General features: G+C 37.3%; 1 protein-coding gene across 3 annotated transcripts in view; it reads left to right on the top strand.

Annotated features, from left to right (window-relative positions):
• LOC150106547 (mannan-binding lectin serine protease 1-like) overlaps positions 1 to 18,010 on the top strand; it is a 320,574-nt gene that overhangs the window by 183,527 nt on the left and 119,037 nt on the right. For 2 of the 3 annotated variants that reach the window (XM_090393192.1, XM_090393194.1), the window contains one exon: positions 13,385 to 13,591. The exons of the other annotated variant lie outside the window; for it this stretch is intronic. In XM_090393192.1, the coding sequence (XP_090249318.1) occupies positions 13,385 to 13,591 (207 nt within the window). The remainder of the gene's footprint in view (positions 1 to 13,384; positions 13,592 to 18,010) is intronic. 3 annotated transcript variants of the gene reach the window in all.

Below are 18,010 nucleotides of genomic sequence, written 5' to 3'. Positions count from 1 at the left end.
CAACCCCCCTCCCCAACCTCACAACAAGGATTACTCTAAATCCATCACCATACCCTATATCAGAGGCACCTCGGAAAACATTACAAAAATCCTAAAAAAACACGGCTTAACTTCTTGTTACAGACCATATAAGAAATTGGCATCCCTTATCCGCTACACTAAAGACCCCCCCCCCTAGACGTACCTGGTGTATACCAGGTCCCTTGCAGCTGTAAGCTGTCCTACTTTGGCCAAACAGGCAGGACAGCCAATATCAGAATTACAGAACACGAGGACTACATCCGGTTCCACCAAAACAGCTACTCTGGTCTTGCAGACCATGCTCTGGATACCCACCATAGAATATGGTGGAAGAAAGCCACGATCATTCACCGTAGTAAATACAAGTACGAAAAGCTTTTCATGGAATCAGCCTCAGCCCTAAGAAACAATCCAAACCTCAACAAATTTGGTTGCATGAGACTGCCTCAAATTTGGGAAACCTACATCAGAAGACCTCAGTCCAATCGCCCAAGAACACCAACATTGCCTGCTACGGGGCACCATTAGGACTTTAGGAGAAAGAATAGCTTCCTGCTTCGTCCTCATTTACTGTTTGCTGTGCCTGCATGCACGTGTCTTGCTCACAAGTTCCTGTTGAAAATGGCAATGCGACGTTGCCGAAATATTGGAAATGTATTAAAAATTTATTTTAATGTATATCCTAGTCTACGTTGTTATTTCCCTAAGCTATTTAGTAATAAAAAAAGGTATTAGAACAGTGGTCGCCAAAGTGGTCGATATCGACCCCAGGGGTCGATATAAGATTGTTAGGGGTCGATTCGAGCTCAGGGGTCAACAGAAAAATATAAGACATCATTGTACAGGTAATATTTAATTCAGTTAACTTGGAATACCTCCATCCTGAATGACAACGCAATTACTAGTTAAGAACTGCGCACGTATTGATCCCAGTCTCATTTTTGCGCATCGACATACAAGTGAGCGTTAATGATCTAAAATTCATCAACATACATATTATTATTATTATTATTATTCAGGCCTCCATGGAGTCAAAAAACTCATCGTGGGAGGTCCTTCCTAAGAACCTAAAGTCTGTCAAGACTCATCGAGGGGAGATCCCCCCCTAAGAAACACAAAGTCTATCATACCACTCCTTAAACTCATTGACCGTTCTTGCCCTCACCACTCTATCAGGCAATGCATTCCACGGCTCAACCACCCTCCATGCAAAGAAACCACTCCTCACCCTCTTGCTCACAGTTTCATTTCGTAACTTCCAGGTATGGCCTCTTGTCATCACTTCTTCCCGCTGTTCGACCAAGTGAAAGAACTCCCCAGAGTCAACCCTGTAACCACCTCTCAACAGTTTAAAAGTCTCAATCATATCACCTCTCCTTCTTCTATCCGCCAAACTCTGCAGTCCACATTCCCTCAGCCGATTCTCATAACTATTCCTGTACAGTCCTAAGACCATCTTTGTCATCTGTCTTTGTATCCTTTCCACAGTTAATTTATCCCCTTCAAATCCTGGGGACCAAATCTGAGAACAATAATCCAAGTGTGGTCTGATCAGAGACTTATACAATGGAATGATAACCCTCTTATCTCTGCAGGTCAGTGTCCTTCTCATAATTGCAGCAATCCTCTGTGTTACCTTCACCACCTTTGCAATATGTCCCCTAAACTTCAGGTTTCTATCAATCATCAACCCCAGATCTCTTGTCTCCCCAACTTCCTCTAGTATAACTCCTCCCATAGAGTATGCAGCATCCCATCGATGTTTCCCAAACCTCAAGACCTTACATTTTTCTGCATTAAACTGATATCCCCATTCATTTGCCTATCTATTCTAGCTTATTCAAATCCTCTTGCGGGGCTACCACATCTGCACTATTACTAATAATCCTTCCCAGCTTCACATCATCCGCAAACAACTGAATATCCCCTTGCAATCCACTGGCAATGTCATTGATATAAAGGTTAAACAATGTAGGTCCTAGTACTGAGCCCTGTGGGACCCCACTTGTAACCCTCTGTCTCCTTGAAACTGCTCCACCATACACAACTCTCCGATACCTATCAGACAGCCAATCCTGAATCCAGTTGACCAATCTGACATCCAATCGTATATATTATAATCCAATCGTTATCCATTCACAAACTAAACTTCTCTATGTTGAAGAGTTCAGCAGGGCTGGTAGTAACACCAGTGATATTAATACCAGTAGTTTATTAATATCACTAGTAATACCATATGATATTAATATCACTAGTAATACCATATGATATTACTAGTGATAGTAATAGTAGTAGTAAAAGTAATATAATAATATATACTATATATTATTATATAGTACTTATTATTATATACAGTATATATTATTATATACATACAATAAACACTGTATGTATTAAATATAAACATATAATAACTATAAAATAAACAATCTAAAAACTCACATAATGTCTTTTTTGCTTGTCCTATTATAATTGCATAATAGTAAAATAGAGGGGGTCGATAAAAAGTCAAGAAACTCTTGAAGGGGTCGACAGTTAAAGAAGTTTGGCGACCCCTGTATTAGAATAATAAATTATACCAGGGCTGTCCAAAGCTCTGCCTGTGGGTCGCATGTGATTTTGAGCAGCCCACCTGTGGGTTTTGATTTTCATGAGCGAAAAAATAAAATAACAATTTGAATCGAATGCATATTGGATATTTTAATTCTATCACTAGTCGATAATCTTGATGTTGGTAATTTTATTTAGTGTTTTTTTTACATCACTATATATCCGCGTGTTTTTCAAATATTAGATGTATCAAAGAAACATTCTTACACCGTTTTATTCCAACATGCATGCTCCGGGCAATACTAAATCTCTGCTTTCATCTATTTCCTGAAGTACAGTTCCATCAGTGTTGTACACAGCTTGTAATCTATTTATACTATACAGTATATATTATTATATACATACAATAAACACTGTATGTATTAAATATAAACATATAATAACTATAAAATAAACAATCTAAAAACTCACATAATGTCTTTTTTGCTTGTCCTATTATAATTGCATAATAGTAAAATAGAGGGGGTCGATAAAAAGTCAAGAAACTCTTGAAGGGGTCGACAGTTAAAGAAGTTTGGCGACCCCTGTATTAGAATAATAAATTATACCAGGGCTGTCCAAAGCTCTGCCTGTGGGTCGCATGTGATTTTGAGTAGCCCACCTGTGGGTTTTGATTTTCATGAGCGAAAAAATAAAATAACAATTTGAATCGAATGCATATTGGATATTTTAATTCTATCACTAGTCAATAATCTTGATGTTGGTAATTTTATTTAGTGTTTTTTTTACATCACTATATATCCACGTGTTTTTCAAATATTAGATGTATCAAAGAAACATTCTTACACTGTTTTATTCCAACATGCATGCTCCGGGCAATACTAAATCTCTGCTTTCATCTATTTCCTGAAGCACAGTTCCATCAATGTTGTACACAGCTTGTAATCTATTTATTCCAAAATGCATAACTTTATATTTCTCCACATTAAACATCCATTATCTTTCGCCCATACTCACAGCCTATGTAAATCATCTTGCAAAGCTCTCCATATTGCCTTAATTCACTATTACTCTATTTAATTTTGTACTGTTAGCAAAGAACTGAATATTTCCTTTCAGGTTATTTCCTATATCATTATGTACAAATTAAACAGTAGTGGTCCTATCACTGAAAACCTTGTGGCACACCACTGGTCACCAGCTTACGCCTGGATTCTGCTCCTGCATATAGCAGTTTTTGATCTGTTCAGCAGCCACGTTCTTATCCACATAATCAGTCTTATATTCATCCCCATTTGTTCTAATTTGTGTAACAGTGTTCCATGTGGTATTCTGTCAAATGCCTTTGCAAAATTCAGCAGAATCATCATCATGTAGCCATTTTTTTTTATCCAACTCCTCTGTCACTATTATAAAAAATTAGTCAATTACTTAAAGTATGACCTGCCCTTCACAAAGCCATGCTGCCCCTAATACAGTATCATATTCTTATTCACCAATTCTTGAATTCTCTTTTGGACTAATTTTTCCAGTACTCCTGAGATACTGATTGGTATATAATTTGCTTCTGCAGTCTTAGGACCTTCCTTATGTAAAGGAATTATTTTGCCTTCTTTCAAATCCTTTGTAACGCTACCAGAACTAAGACTTAAAGAGCCTAGTCAGAGGTATTGCCAGTTCCCTTGCACATTCTCACAAATTTTGAGCTGATATCCCATCTAATACCACAGCTGTATTTACATGGAGATTCTGCAATATACTAAGAACCTTCAATTCATCCACTTCTGTTTCTACATCAGTCTCTGTCCCATATGTCACAGCAGTAACCTCACTTGGATGATATACCTTGACAAAGTAGTCACTCAGTATCTTAACTATTTTATTTGCTTCTGTCACCTTGTGATCATTAGTACTCATTAAGGTTATTCATCCATAGTCATTCTTCCTCTTACTTGTAAATAGCGAAAGAACTCTTTGGGATTTCCTTTGGCCTGCTGAGCTAGTTTCTTCTTGTAATCTGATTTTGCCTTCCTTACCATACTGATCACCTTTCTCCTTATAAACACTCCACAGCATGTTTTTCTTCTACAGTTCATGCTTAATGAAAATACTCTTCTAACTCCTACCTGATTAACTCTCCTTACCTTAGATATACAATTTAATACTGCTTCCTCCAGATGCCCCTTAACTATCTCCTATGCACTACTAACATCTTTTCCTTGCAGGGTTTTATGCCATGACACAGCTTTGAGCTTCCTCCTTAGCTTGTCATATTATGTCTTATTTCACACATATCTCTTCTTGACAGAATATTCTTCATTTTTAACAGTCTTCCAAGTCAAGACCACATGGATGCAATGTGGCTACTTTGGTGTTGAATAGCTCTTCTGATCCTATTACCAGGTCTAATGCTCTTGCACCTGGAGTGCAAGAGCATTGGACCCTCCATCACATGCTGTCTTAAGTAATTATCTTTTAGTTGGTGTATAAATTCCATTTCCTTCCTGTATGTGATCTCTCTTCCTTCCAATATATATCTTCATAGATGAAGTCCCATATAATAATCACTTGACCTGCACTCATACTAATTTGCTGGTGCATGTTTTCCAGATCATCCCTATAAAGCCCAAACCTCTAGTAGCAATCAACCATTTATTTTGTCTTATATTGGCTTTGATCTCATACCAGACAACTTCAAATGAACAGCCACACTCCCACCTGTCTCCTATTCTTTTTTTTTTATCTGCAATTCATTTGCTATCATCAGCAATAACCATTCCCCCTACCATCCTATCTTCCTTGAAAATAGTAAACCATTCACATTCTATTCCTGAAACTATATCATTTGCTGTTAGCCAACTCTCACTAATGCTGATAACTTTTGGTGAGATTGCAATAACCAATGCCAGAAACTCCTCCCTCTTTTTCCTGATGCTTCTGGCATTAGTATATAGAAACTGCAGCATTCCTTTAGGCTCCCTATCCACCTTCACTCCTAAATTGACTACCCTATTCAATATTTTCGCTTGAGAGATTAGATTCCACACTTATTTGTTATACTCACTCTAGTTAAGAGTGAATGAGTTGCTTTGAGGGTTCAGTTTTATTACCAGGTGTTTGTTTAATATTAATGATTTGGATTTTTAGATTTGGTAATAGATGATTTTCATTGCCTGGTATGAGACCTCCACTCCACTTACTGGAGGCATGAAGTGGTTTGAAAAAGTATCATGTCTAGTCTCTAGTTCACAAATGATTTAATTCTATCCATGGTATGAATGCTTCACATAAAAAGAAAGTAAAATTTCTACTTTGTTAGTAGAATGGTAGATGATCTTAGATGAGTGGAAGCGAAATTATGAATTAAAATTTAATAAGCCTATAGCACATAAGTTCAGTAAATAGGCAAAGTGTCAGATAACACGAGAACCCTGCTATGATCAAATATGGTGCTTTTGCAAGGAGATTAGGCCTTTGACAATCAAAATACTAGTCTCAAGCTGCTCTAATCTACAGGGTGTGGGGTTCGCATCCCAGTGAGATTTGAACTCACAGCCTGTAGATAAATTGGAAAGGCAGTCATATTGTCCTCTCAGCTAACCAGATTGAAAATTGCAAAGGTCCTCAAAGGGCTTAATCAGATGTGAACCTATAGTGTGCTGATATCATGGGTTGGCAATGTAGGAAGATTTATATATGTTTTTCTTGAATTCTTTATGATTATAGTTGGAGTAAACACACTGATGTTGGTAGTTATTCCACAGTAGTGGAATGGATAAAAAAAAGAGGAAGAGTATAAATTAAAGATACGAAGAAATTATATTCTTGGTTTAATCCTTTATCCAAGTGTAATAAGTAAACAGTTTGTGTGTGAAGTATCTTCACGACTGAGCAACTTGTATATAGAGGCTGATGACTTCACATCAGTTGCCTTAGTATCCCATAATGCAAACTATACTTCCCCTTTTGGATGTATACGCAGTGTGGGAAGGGCCACTACCCAGACCAGTTTCGACCTTTATTAGAACTATTGCTAAAGTGCAAGGGATACCTCTCCAAAAATTGTGAATGATCTACAAAATCACTCAGAATCTCATTGAGTGATCCTAAAGGACCACTAGTAAACTTATCAAACTCTCATTAGTGGGTCTACTCAGTTGCATACCTTCCACCAAGCAGAACCGCTCTACTTCCTGACAGTTTTTCACTTAGTTATACTATAAATTAAAGATGCCAAGAAATTATATTGGTTTAATCCTTTATCCAAGTGTAAGCAAACAAAGTTTGTGCATGAAGTAACTTCAAGACTGGGCAACATGTATACAGAGGCTAATGTCTTCACATCACTTGCTATAGTAACCTATAATGCAAAGCACATCCTTACAGACATATATAATTCCATGCAATATGGGAAAGGTCACTACCCAGACTGGTTTCGACCTTTATTGAGGTCTCATCTGTGGAGGCCAGACCCAGAAATGATACTAAGGATGAAGTAATGCAGAAGTCATATTTCCATATACAAGTAGTTGAAAGATGTCACACCTTATTACTAATCAAAAGTTTTTCACTTGGTTATACTATAAATTAAAGATGACAAGAAATTTGCACATATCCGTAAGGATACGAGGATGGTCTGAAATGTTCTCGGCCTTGACCACAGATGGCAACACTACTGGCAAGATTTTTTTTTCTAAGTTGGTACATCTGTCATAAACATCCATGTAAAGTTTCAAGTCATTCTATCAAGTAGTTTGTTTTATACAGCTGTCTGAAGCAAAAGTGTTGACTGTATCCCTTGAAATGGATAAAATTGAGTACCATGCGGTTATAAAATTCTTTGTAAAAGAAGGTTTAACGCCAAAAGAAATTCATTTGAATTTCATAAAAGTTTATGGGCACTCTTCTCCTTCATTTTCGACAATTAAGAAATGGGCTGCCTAGTTTAAAAGTGGCCATACCAGCCTTGAAGATGATACACGTGAAGGATGCCCAAAAAGTGTAACAACACCAGAAATCATTATCAAGTGCACGATATGGTATTGGATGACTGGCAAGTCAAAGTGCATGAAATTGCTGAGACTATAGGCATTGCAAAAGAATGTGTGGGATATATTTTGCATGAAGAATTGCAAATGAAAAAGCTTTGTGCAAGATGGGTACTGTGCTTGCTCACAGCAGATCAAAAACACACTTGCTTGAAAATCTCTGAAAAGTGCTTGGAGTGTTTTAACAAGAATAAAACTGATTTTGTGCATCAATTTATTACTAGGGATGAGACATGGATTCACCATTACAACCAGAATCCAAACAGCAGTCAAAACAGTGGACAGAAGCCAGTTGTTCAGCGCCAAAGAAGACAAAAGTCAGTTCCATAAGCAGAAAAGGTCATGGCATTGGTGTTTTGGGATGCTAAAGGCATTTTGTTTATTAATTATCTTGAAAAGGGTAAAACAATAACCGGGGAATATTATTCCGATCTTTTAACCAGACTAGATGAAAAAATTTGTGAGAAAAGATCCTGTTTGCAGAAGAAACAAAATCATCTTTCATCAGGACAATGCACTTGCCCACAAAGGTGTTTTGGCAATGGGAAAATTAAGGGATCTGCACTCTGTATTGTTGGAACATCAACCTTGTTCCCCAGATTTGGCTCCCTCTGGCTTCAATCTCTCTTTCCAAAACTAAAACTCTTTGCTGGTCAGCGTTTTTCTTTGAATTAAGAAGTGATTGCAGCTGTAGAGGGATATTTTGCAGATCTTACTGAGAACCACCACAGGGATAGGATAATGGTGCTGAAGCATTGCTGGAATAAATGTATTTAAGGGAGATCATGTTAAAAAATAAAAATAATTTTGAAATTATCAATTATTTTTTTCATTGTTAAGTGGAGAACTTTTCAGACCACCCTTATATATGCAAAGCACATATCCTTATGGACATGTATAATGCTATGCATTATAGGAAGGATCGCTACCCAGACCAGTTTTGACCTTTATTGAGGTTTCATCAGTGGGAGCCAGACCCAGAAGTGATACCAAGGTATGATACCTTTTGGCTACTTGCATATGAAAATATGATTTCTGCATTACTTCAACCTTGGTATCACTTTTTTTGTAGCTATAGTTATTCTAGAAATTATTATTATTATTATTACGGGCAACTCCAGGGAGTCATTACACTCATCGAGGGAGGCCCCAAATCATATTCATCACAGCTATTCTACATTCATACAGTATCTATCATACCTTGCCTTAAACTCATTCACTGTTACAGCATCCACCACAGACTCTGGGAGCGCATTCCACTCATTCACCACTCTACAAGTAAAGAACCCAGCTCTAACACCTTTACTAACCACACTTTTGCCCAGTTTCCATGGATGTCCCCTAGTCCTCCCACAACCAGCCCTGTTCTCAAAAATATCTTCTGAATTAATTTTATAGAAACCCCTCAGTAATATGAATGTCTCAATCATATCTCCCCTCCTCCGCCTAGCAACCAATTTTTGCAACCCACAAATCCTCAACCTGTTCTCATAAGATTCATTCCACAGACCTGCTATCATCTTGGTCACTCGCCTCTGGATCCTCTCCACCTTCCCCATCAAGAAGAAACCTAGGTGACCAAATCTGGGCACAGTAGTCGAGATGGAGTCTTATCAAGGCTCGATACAGAGGAACAATAACCTGCTTGTCTCTGCTTATCAACGTATTCTTCAGCAACCAAGTGATTTGATGAGCTGATTTGGACACTTTTGCAATGTGTCCCCTAAACTTCAACTCCTTATCCACCAACACTCCTAAATCTCGTGCCTCAACAATTTCCTGGAGTACAGTTCCACCAATGTAGTAATCTGCTGCTAATCTTTTCACCCCAAAATGTATAACCTTACATTTTGCCACATTAAATTGACATCCATTCACCTTAGCCCAGACCTCCAATCTATCCAAATCATCTTGCAAAATTTTGACGTCATCTGCATTCACTATTGCCCTACCCAACTTTGCATCACCCGCAAACAAATGAACTGTTCCTCTCAGATCCTTTCCTATATCATTAATGAACAAATTAAACAGCAGTGGTCCAAGAACAGATCCTTGTGGCACACCACTAGTCACAGGCCATCTTGTGGATTCTACTCCTGAATAAACCACTCTCTGACATCTCTCTGTCAACCACCCTCCTATCCATCTCACCAACCCTTTATCCATCCCCATATGCTGCAATTTACTGATTAGAATTCCATGTGGTATCCTGTCAAAGGCCTTAGCAAGGTCCAGTAGAATCACTGTAAACCCATTACCCTTATTCAGTTCAGCCGTCACTGTGTTATAATACGTGAGCAAGTTACTGAGGCATGACCTACCCTTCACAAAACCATGCTGTCCCTGATACAGTATCCCATTTTCTTCTATCCAATCTTGTATTTTCCTCTTGACTATTTTCTCCAAGAGCTTGATAATGATTCCTGTTATGCTGATTGGCCGGTAATTTTCAACAGCAGCAGAACTATTTTCCCCTCTTTCCACTCCCTTGGGACTGACCCCGACCCGGGGCTCAAATTAAACAAAATGGTCAAGGGCACTGACAATTCTTTAGCCGCTTCACGTATGACATGAGCTGGTATACCATCCAATCCCACAGATGTATTGACATTGATGTTCTGTAATAGACTAGTTACCTCTACTTCATTCATCACAATTCCAGAATAAGCTGTTGGTTCTTCCATTCCTGCAATGTCACCACCTGGATGATATACTCTTGCAAAGTGCTCGCTCAGTAATTCCACTATATCGACTGAATCGGTTACCTCCCTACCCTCAGCATTTTTTAAGATCATTCTACCATGAACATTTTTCCTTTTACTTGCAACATATTGAAAAAACTCTTTGGGATTCTCTTTAGCCTGCATAGCCAATTTCCTTTCATAATCCGCTTTTGCTTTTCTTACCACCCTTGTTACCATCCTGGCCTGAGGTTTATACCATTCCTGCACCTGCTGGTCATCTTTCTCCTTAAATTCCCTCCACAATTGTTTCTTTTTTTGCAGCTCAAGCTTAATAGTTATTCATCCATTTAACCCCTACTTGATTTATTATTCGGACTCTTGGTATACAGTCAACTATTGCCTCCTGCAAACACTTCTTAACCACCTCCCATGCACTATCAACATCCAGCCCTTGCAGTTTTACATGCCATGGCACTGAACCAAGCACACACCTAAGCTTGTCATACTTACCAATCTTGTAATTCCACATGTACCCTGTCTTAATTGTAAATTCCACTCTTTTAGTCACCTCCCAAGTCATGACCTTATGGTCACTCTCACCAATTGGTGGCAACATGGTCATGTTCATTACAGCCACATTCTCAGTTGCAATTACTAGGTCAAGCACTCTCTGCCCCCTGGTATTTTCCACTACATGCTGCTGCAGATAGTTGTCCCTTAATAACTACATAAAATCCAATTCCTTCCTCCCATGTGCCCTCTCCTCTTTCCAGTCAATGTTACCATAATTGAAATCACCCATAATAATTACCCTTCTTCCACTCATTTCTTCTATTTGCCTATGCATGCTATCCCCACCATTGATTCCATCACCTAATCTATAGCAGCACCCAATTGTATATTTTGTTCTGCTAGATTCTATCTCACACCAAACAGCCTCAAATGTGCTCTTTTCTCTATCCTGCAGTTCAAATTCTATACTCCTTGGCTGCAACTCATCAGCTATCATCAATAACACTCCTCCCCCCTTTTTATTCACCCTGTTACTCCTGAACACGCTATAACCGTCGCATTCAATCCCACTAGCTTTATCATCTTCTGTCAGCCATGTTTCACTAATACCAACAACCTGTGGTCTGGAAGCGCCAACTAAGGCCAGAAACTCTTCCTTCTTGTTCCTAATACTCCTGGCATTAGTGTACATGAATTGCAGAAGCCCATTTGTCCCATCCCTACTTTGATGCCTTTTACTAACTATCCCATTCTGATTTGTTGTCCTTCGTACTCACTCGAGCATAATATACTCATTCATACACTCAACTGCCTCCCTAAAGTCTGCATATCCACTTCCTCCCGCCTCTTAATAAATCTAGTTTCCCTGAGTCTGTACATCCACTTCCACATCATTCATCAACACTTTTTCAAGCCTCCGTACACCAACTCCATTCAAATGTAACCCATCTATCTTATATAAGTCCTTTCACCCATCGAACTCATTCCACACATCCACAAATTCCACACCACTCTCCATGCATAAAGTCATTGGCAATTATGGCCCTCCTTCTAAACACTTCACTGTCATACCACGGTAAAATACTCACTATCCTAACTCTCTCACTCTTCTCTTTTGCTACCTCAAGTAATTCCCTCACATCCTCTATCATTTCCATTTTGTCCTCTTTCAAATCATTTGTTCCTGCCACGATTATCATCTCTTTCACCCTCTGTTTTTGCACTCGAATAGATTCGCTGACGTCCTTTATGTTCGCACCTGGCTAGTACGACTTCGTCAAACTCTCAACTATCATACCTCTTAATAGCAAATCCCCATACAGCACCCGCTCCTTCATTTTATTGACGTATACGAACATTCTGTTATTTGTTGTCACAGACTTATGCTGGTTCTTAGTCGGTACGTTCAGCACACATTTTTCCACATTATGGATTACACAAGGCAAGAACTGAGTTGCAGATTTCACTTATACCAAGCTACATATGGAGCCTTGTTACCAACTTACATATGGATACTTGCTTACATCACCTAAAAACTTGATCCTCAAAACTGTAATTTACAATATTTCTTAAAGAAGATGGTTGCAACAGATAATACACAACAGATAAAATTCATACTAATGCATGAAAAAGAAGAATATTTCTTAACATGAAAATTTAACATATCTGTCACATAGATATACTTAAACCAGCTGTAGATGAAAAATTATAACTTACAATATTTTTTACTCTTTAATCCTGCAGAGGTCATGGTTGAAAAAATTGCAGCGTAGGTCGCGTGTATCTGAGAGATATATTCATTACTAGTATGTGCTAAAATGTGATAAAACTTAAAAAAAAAGTGCAAATATAATACATGATGGTTTATTTATTTTCAGTTATAATCTAGAAATTATTGAACAAAGAAACAAAGAAAAAAACAACAACTAAACCAATACTATACTGACATTGGAGTTTGTGGTATCTCTCAGATATAATTTACTATTAAGTATCAGTTTCACTTTCGCATTCAGACTCAAGTAACATTCGTTGAATCTCTTCAACATCTGATGGATTATCCAATCGATGTATTTTTCCAGCCATTTTCAACAGTAAATAAATAAAAAAAAAGCTAAACCAATACTATACTGACATCAGAGCTTGTGGTATCTCTCAGACACAATGTACTGTCAAATCTCTCAAACCTTTAGATAACACATGTTAAATCAAACTGACAGCAAAAAACAGTGCGGAATATCACTCATAACATACGCACGCACAGCTAGTCATAACCTTCAAGCTATACACTGAATATGTGTAAGAATATTTATATTCAACAATTTGCATGTATCTGTCAGATCAGCCACGACCTCTGCAAGGTTAATTAAATCTTTAATTAAAAAAATCCCCCCCATAAACATTTAAGTTGCTAGTATTCTTTTGTAGAAATTCTGTATAGGGTTTTGCATGTATCACAATGAAATCATTAGCTTTTATATTCCCAAAGTATTTAATATTTCAATTAAGGTGTTTTTAATATTTTGATAAATAAATAAATTTATTTATTTTTGGATCTTTTGAATTCTGCAGGATGTATTTGGAAAAAATATTCAAATAGTGGTACCATCACTAGTCCTAATTATCCTGAAAAATATTTTGGCATTGTTACTTGCACTTTTGCTATTCATATTCCATCTGGAAACACTGTTACCTTGAAGTTTGAAGATTTACAAATAGGTGAAGATAGAAAGGGATGCCTTCATGGAGCTTTGGAATTCATTGATGACACTGATACAAGTAGGTTATATTAATTTTAGATTACATTCTGACTATTCTTGCTATTGCAGTAAGCATTAATGATGCTTTAAATAGATTATTATCTTCATCATCAGACTTCTGTGGATTCAGAAGATTCGTTGTTAAACTCAGTGCTTATCAAACTCTACCTTAAACTGGTTTACTGTTTCTGCACCCATCATATTCTCAGGCAGTGCATTCTGTTCACCCATCACTCTCTAAACAAAAAACCTGCCCTTCACTTCCTTATACAACTTCCAAGGGTGGCCTCTTTTTCTGTCCTTATTTTTTTCCCTACTCTGAAAAATTGTTCTCCATCAATCTTGTACAAATCTCATAACCAAATAATGTTTCACTCTTCTCCTATCACCTGTGTTTTGTAAATGGCATTCTCTCAGTCTCTCTTGTACTGAACACTTCAGAGACTTGACACTGCTTTACTTCTCTGAATGACTAAGGTGGTGTCTAGTGAGGCTTTTCTAGAATCTCTTCGTCTCTTCAAAAACCAGATACCAAAATTTGCATACACTAGTCCAAATGCAACCTGATCAATTTATATATTGGAAGTGTAACATATTTCTGTGTCAATATTCTCCAATAGTTACTATTATTATCAGACTCTTTCTTGAGTCACATAATTCATTGTGGAGATCTACTTTAATTGGCATCATATCTATTAAACTGAATTTTCAACTCATTTACTATTCCTGCACTCATTACTATTTCTAAAGTGTATTAGAGCATTCAGTTTTTCAAAATTTGAAATTACAAATATTCTGCAGTACACATTAATGGAAGCCTTTTAATTTTTATATGAGATAAATTTTGAGAACATCACCAATAAATTATATACAGATATATTATGATCAAATAGGCATGATTTTGCCATACAATGATCTACTATTTATCTGGTTCTCAAGTAATAAGAGCTTCAGTTTACTGGTCTTTGAATGGATTACATCAGCTGACTTCTGGAGAAATTGATCATGCATTCAGTAAACTGGCTAGCAAATAATTTTTTTGGAGAATTGAGATATCACTTTATTATTATCCAAATGGTTTTACTTTAACCTGTGCAAAACCATCACTTTTTTTTCAATTTTAATTCTTTTGCTTCAAACTCAGTTTCAATAAGTGTTTTAAATTTTTGATTGAAACAGATTTCTCTTCCTGGAACAATTTTTACCTCTGTTATTCTCACAAAAACCAGTGCCTTTCAAAGTTTGTGCTTATATTTAAAAGGCAGTTTCTTTTTAATCATAAATTAGAAACCAAAAATCAGGTCCACATATGAAAAAAATGGTAATCAACAATAGCAATGAGCAAATATTAGCTATTAGAGATTACACAATAAAACAGATGGAAAAGAGCAATTGAAAAACTACTTCACTGCAAAGAACCTGCTGAGACTTTTGAAGAGAAAACTTAACATATCTCTCACATAGAAATACTTAAACCATCACTAGATGAAGTACAAGAAAGTAAAATGCCACTCAGAAACAACGAAATAACCAAGTACTGATAGATTTGCAGCCCAGGTTATCAAATATGTGGGGGAATGTGGAGAGCGATAATTTTGAAATGTTTAGACAAACTAGTTGGACAGGTAAAAAGAAGGTGGTCCTAATGGGAGATTTTAATTATAAGAATATGAATTAGAAAGAAGAGATACTGTCTGGTAATAAGGAGGGTGAATTTGTTAAGTTTCTGTGTGTGATAAAAGGACCTCCCAGATGAGTCTTTGACTCCATGAGGTCTTGAGGTGGTAATAATAATAATAATAATAAAACTGGAGCTGGTATACCATCTAATCCCATATCTGTATTCACATTAAGGTTCTGTAATGTGTTATTATGCACCTCCAGTTCATTTACCTCAGTTTCCATATAAGCTTTTGCCTCTCTTGTTAATGCATATTTCTACCTGGATGATATACTCTTGGAAAGTGTTCACTTAGTAATTCTACTCGTTTGCCTGATTCAGTTACCTCCCAGCATTGGCACTAATTAAAATCATTCTGCTATAAACATTCTTCCTTTTACTTGCAACATACTGAAATAACTCTTTGGGATTACTTTTGGCCTGTACTGTTAATTTCTTTTCATACTCTTGTTTTGTCTTTCTTACTGGTTCAATCCTGGCTTTTGCTTTTTACTGTTCGTGTGCCTGCTCATCTCCTTTCTCTTGAATTCCATCCACAAATTATTCTTTTTTTGTAGCTCCAGCTTAATGTTGGTATTTATCATTTTAACTTTCACTTGATTTATTCTCCCAATTCTAGATATGCAGCCTACTGTTACTTCCTTACTCCATTCCCAATCACTATCAGCATCCATCCCAGATATGGTATTACTAGTGGTGGGATTCAAATAATTTAACAACTGGTTCATTGCCCTAATTACCATTTTAAGTATAAATTTAATACTTATTTAATACTTATTTAATACTTAAATAAGAACGATAAAAGAGGTACACATAAAAGATATTGCCGGTCTGGTTGGCCGAGTGGTTAGCTTATCTGCTCTCCAGCCAAAAGGCTGTGGGCTCGAATCCCGCTGTGGGCATGGATGTTTGTGATTGTGTCTGTGAAAGTACTAGTGGTAGTGCTGGACAGTAGATGGTGTTGGTATAGATGATGAGGTTGAGTGGTGGAGGCAGAGAGTTGTAGAGTAGGTGTCCTCCCTCAATGAGTCTTGAACTCCCTGGAGGTGTAAAATAATAATAATAATAATAACTATTTTAAGCAGCATGAGATGGAAGCAACACACAGTTTTCGGATGTTGGATTTGGTGATATCTTCACAGTAGGTGATTGTGAACAAGGTATCAATACTGCCACCTGTTGGTGAGAGCAATCATGAAGATAATTAAGACAAGATTTTTCTTTGACTAGAAGATAGTCAAATAGGAAAAGAAACCTAAGGTGGATGATTATGAGAAACTCTGTAGCATCAATACATTGGGATTGTGTAGAAAAGATGTTAACAGTGCATGGGAAATGATAAGGCAATATCTGTCGTAAACAATCCATAACTGCATACCAAGAGCTAAGTGAATAAATAGAGTAGGAGTGAGAGGGATGAACAATGAAATCAAGCAAGCAGTGTGGTAAAAGTTGTGGAGGAGGCAAGACAGTTTGCAGTGAACAGATGTACGAAGAATATAAACTGCAGGCCAGAAAGGTGAGCATGGTTAAAAAAGAAAAAGTAGAATATGAGAGGAGATTGGCCATTCTGGTCAAAGATAATTGAGGGAATTTTTCTGCTATGTGGCAAGCAAGAAAGAAAATATGCTGAGCAATATGTACGAGAGAGAGAGAGAGAGGGAGAGAGAGAGAGAGAGAGAGAAGTATTAGGAGAATTAAAGAGGAAAGAATCAGAGGTGTATCGAATTTTGCTTGAGTTAGATGTTAATAAGGCTGTGGGAATGGATGACATCATGAAACCATTAAAAAAGTGCTCACAACAGACACTGGCAACCCATTCTGTCATTCACCACTCTCCAAGTGAAAAATCGTCCTCACCCCCCCCCCCCTACTAACCATGACTTTACTCAACTTCCAGGAATAACCTTTTATTTTGCCCCGCCCCTCTAGCCAAGTGCTGAAATATTTCCTCTGCATCAGTCCTATAAAATCCCCTTTAAGTAACTTAAATGCGTCTATCATATCCCCTCTTTTTCGTCTATCAACCAACTTCTGCAATCCACACACCCTCAATCTATCCTCATAGGGAATATTTCACAGACCACTCACCATCTTGTTTACTCACCTCCGAATCCTTTCCACCAATTCCTCATCCCCAAGAAACCCAGGAGACCAGACTTGATCACTGTAAACCAATTGTGGTCATATCAAGGCCTTATATAGAGAAATTCAACTTCCTTATCTCTACTTGCTAGTGTGTTCTTCAATATCCAAGTAATCTTATAAGTTACCATAGCAATATGCCCTATAAACTTCAACTCTGTTTCTACCACTATCCCTAAATCCTAGTTTCATCTATTTCCTGGAGTACAATTCAGTTATTACTCTATTATAAAAATTTATAATAGGGTAATAACTGATCTTTTTACCAATTTTTTCAGTACTTTTACCACAACACTTGAGATACTGACTGGTCTATAATTTATTAATTTATGCAAAGTTGGGTAGGACGATAGTGAATGCAGAAGATGTCAAAATCTTGCAGGAAGACTTGGATAGATTGGAGTTCTGGGCTAAGGAGAATGGATGTCAATTTAATGTGACAAAATGTAAGGTTATACATTTGGGGCGAAAAGATTAGCAGCAGTATACCACATTGGTGGAACTGTACCCCAGGAGATTGATGAGGCCAGGGACTTGGGAGTGTTGGTGGATAGGGAGATGAAGTTTAGGAGGGCACATTGCAAAAGTAGCTAAATCAGCTCATCAACTCAC

This window comes from Typopeltis vanoorti, chromosome 5 (genome assembly GCF_054136105.1).
Source record: "Typopeltis vanoorti isolate ZY-2024b chromosome 5, IOZ_Tvanoo_1.0, whole genome shotgun sequence".
NCBI lineage: Eukaryota > Metazoa > Arthropoda > Arachnida > Uropygi > Thelyphonidae > Typopeltis > Typopeltis vanoorti.
This window is presented reverse-complemented; position numbering and strand designations above follow the sequence as displayed.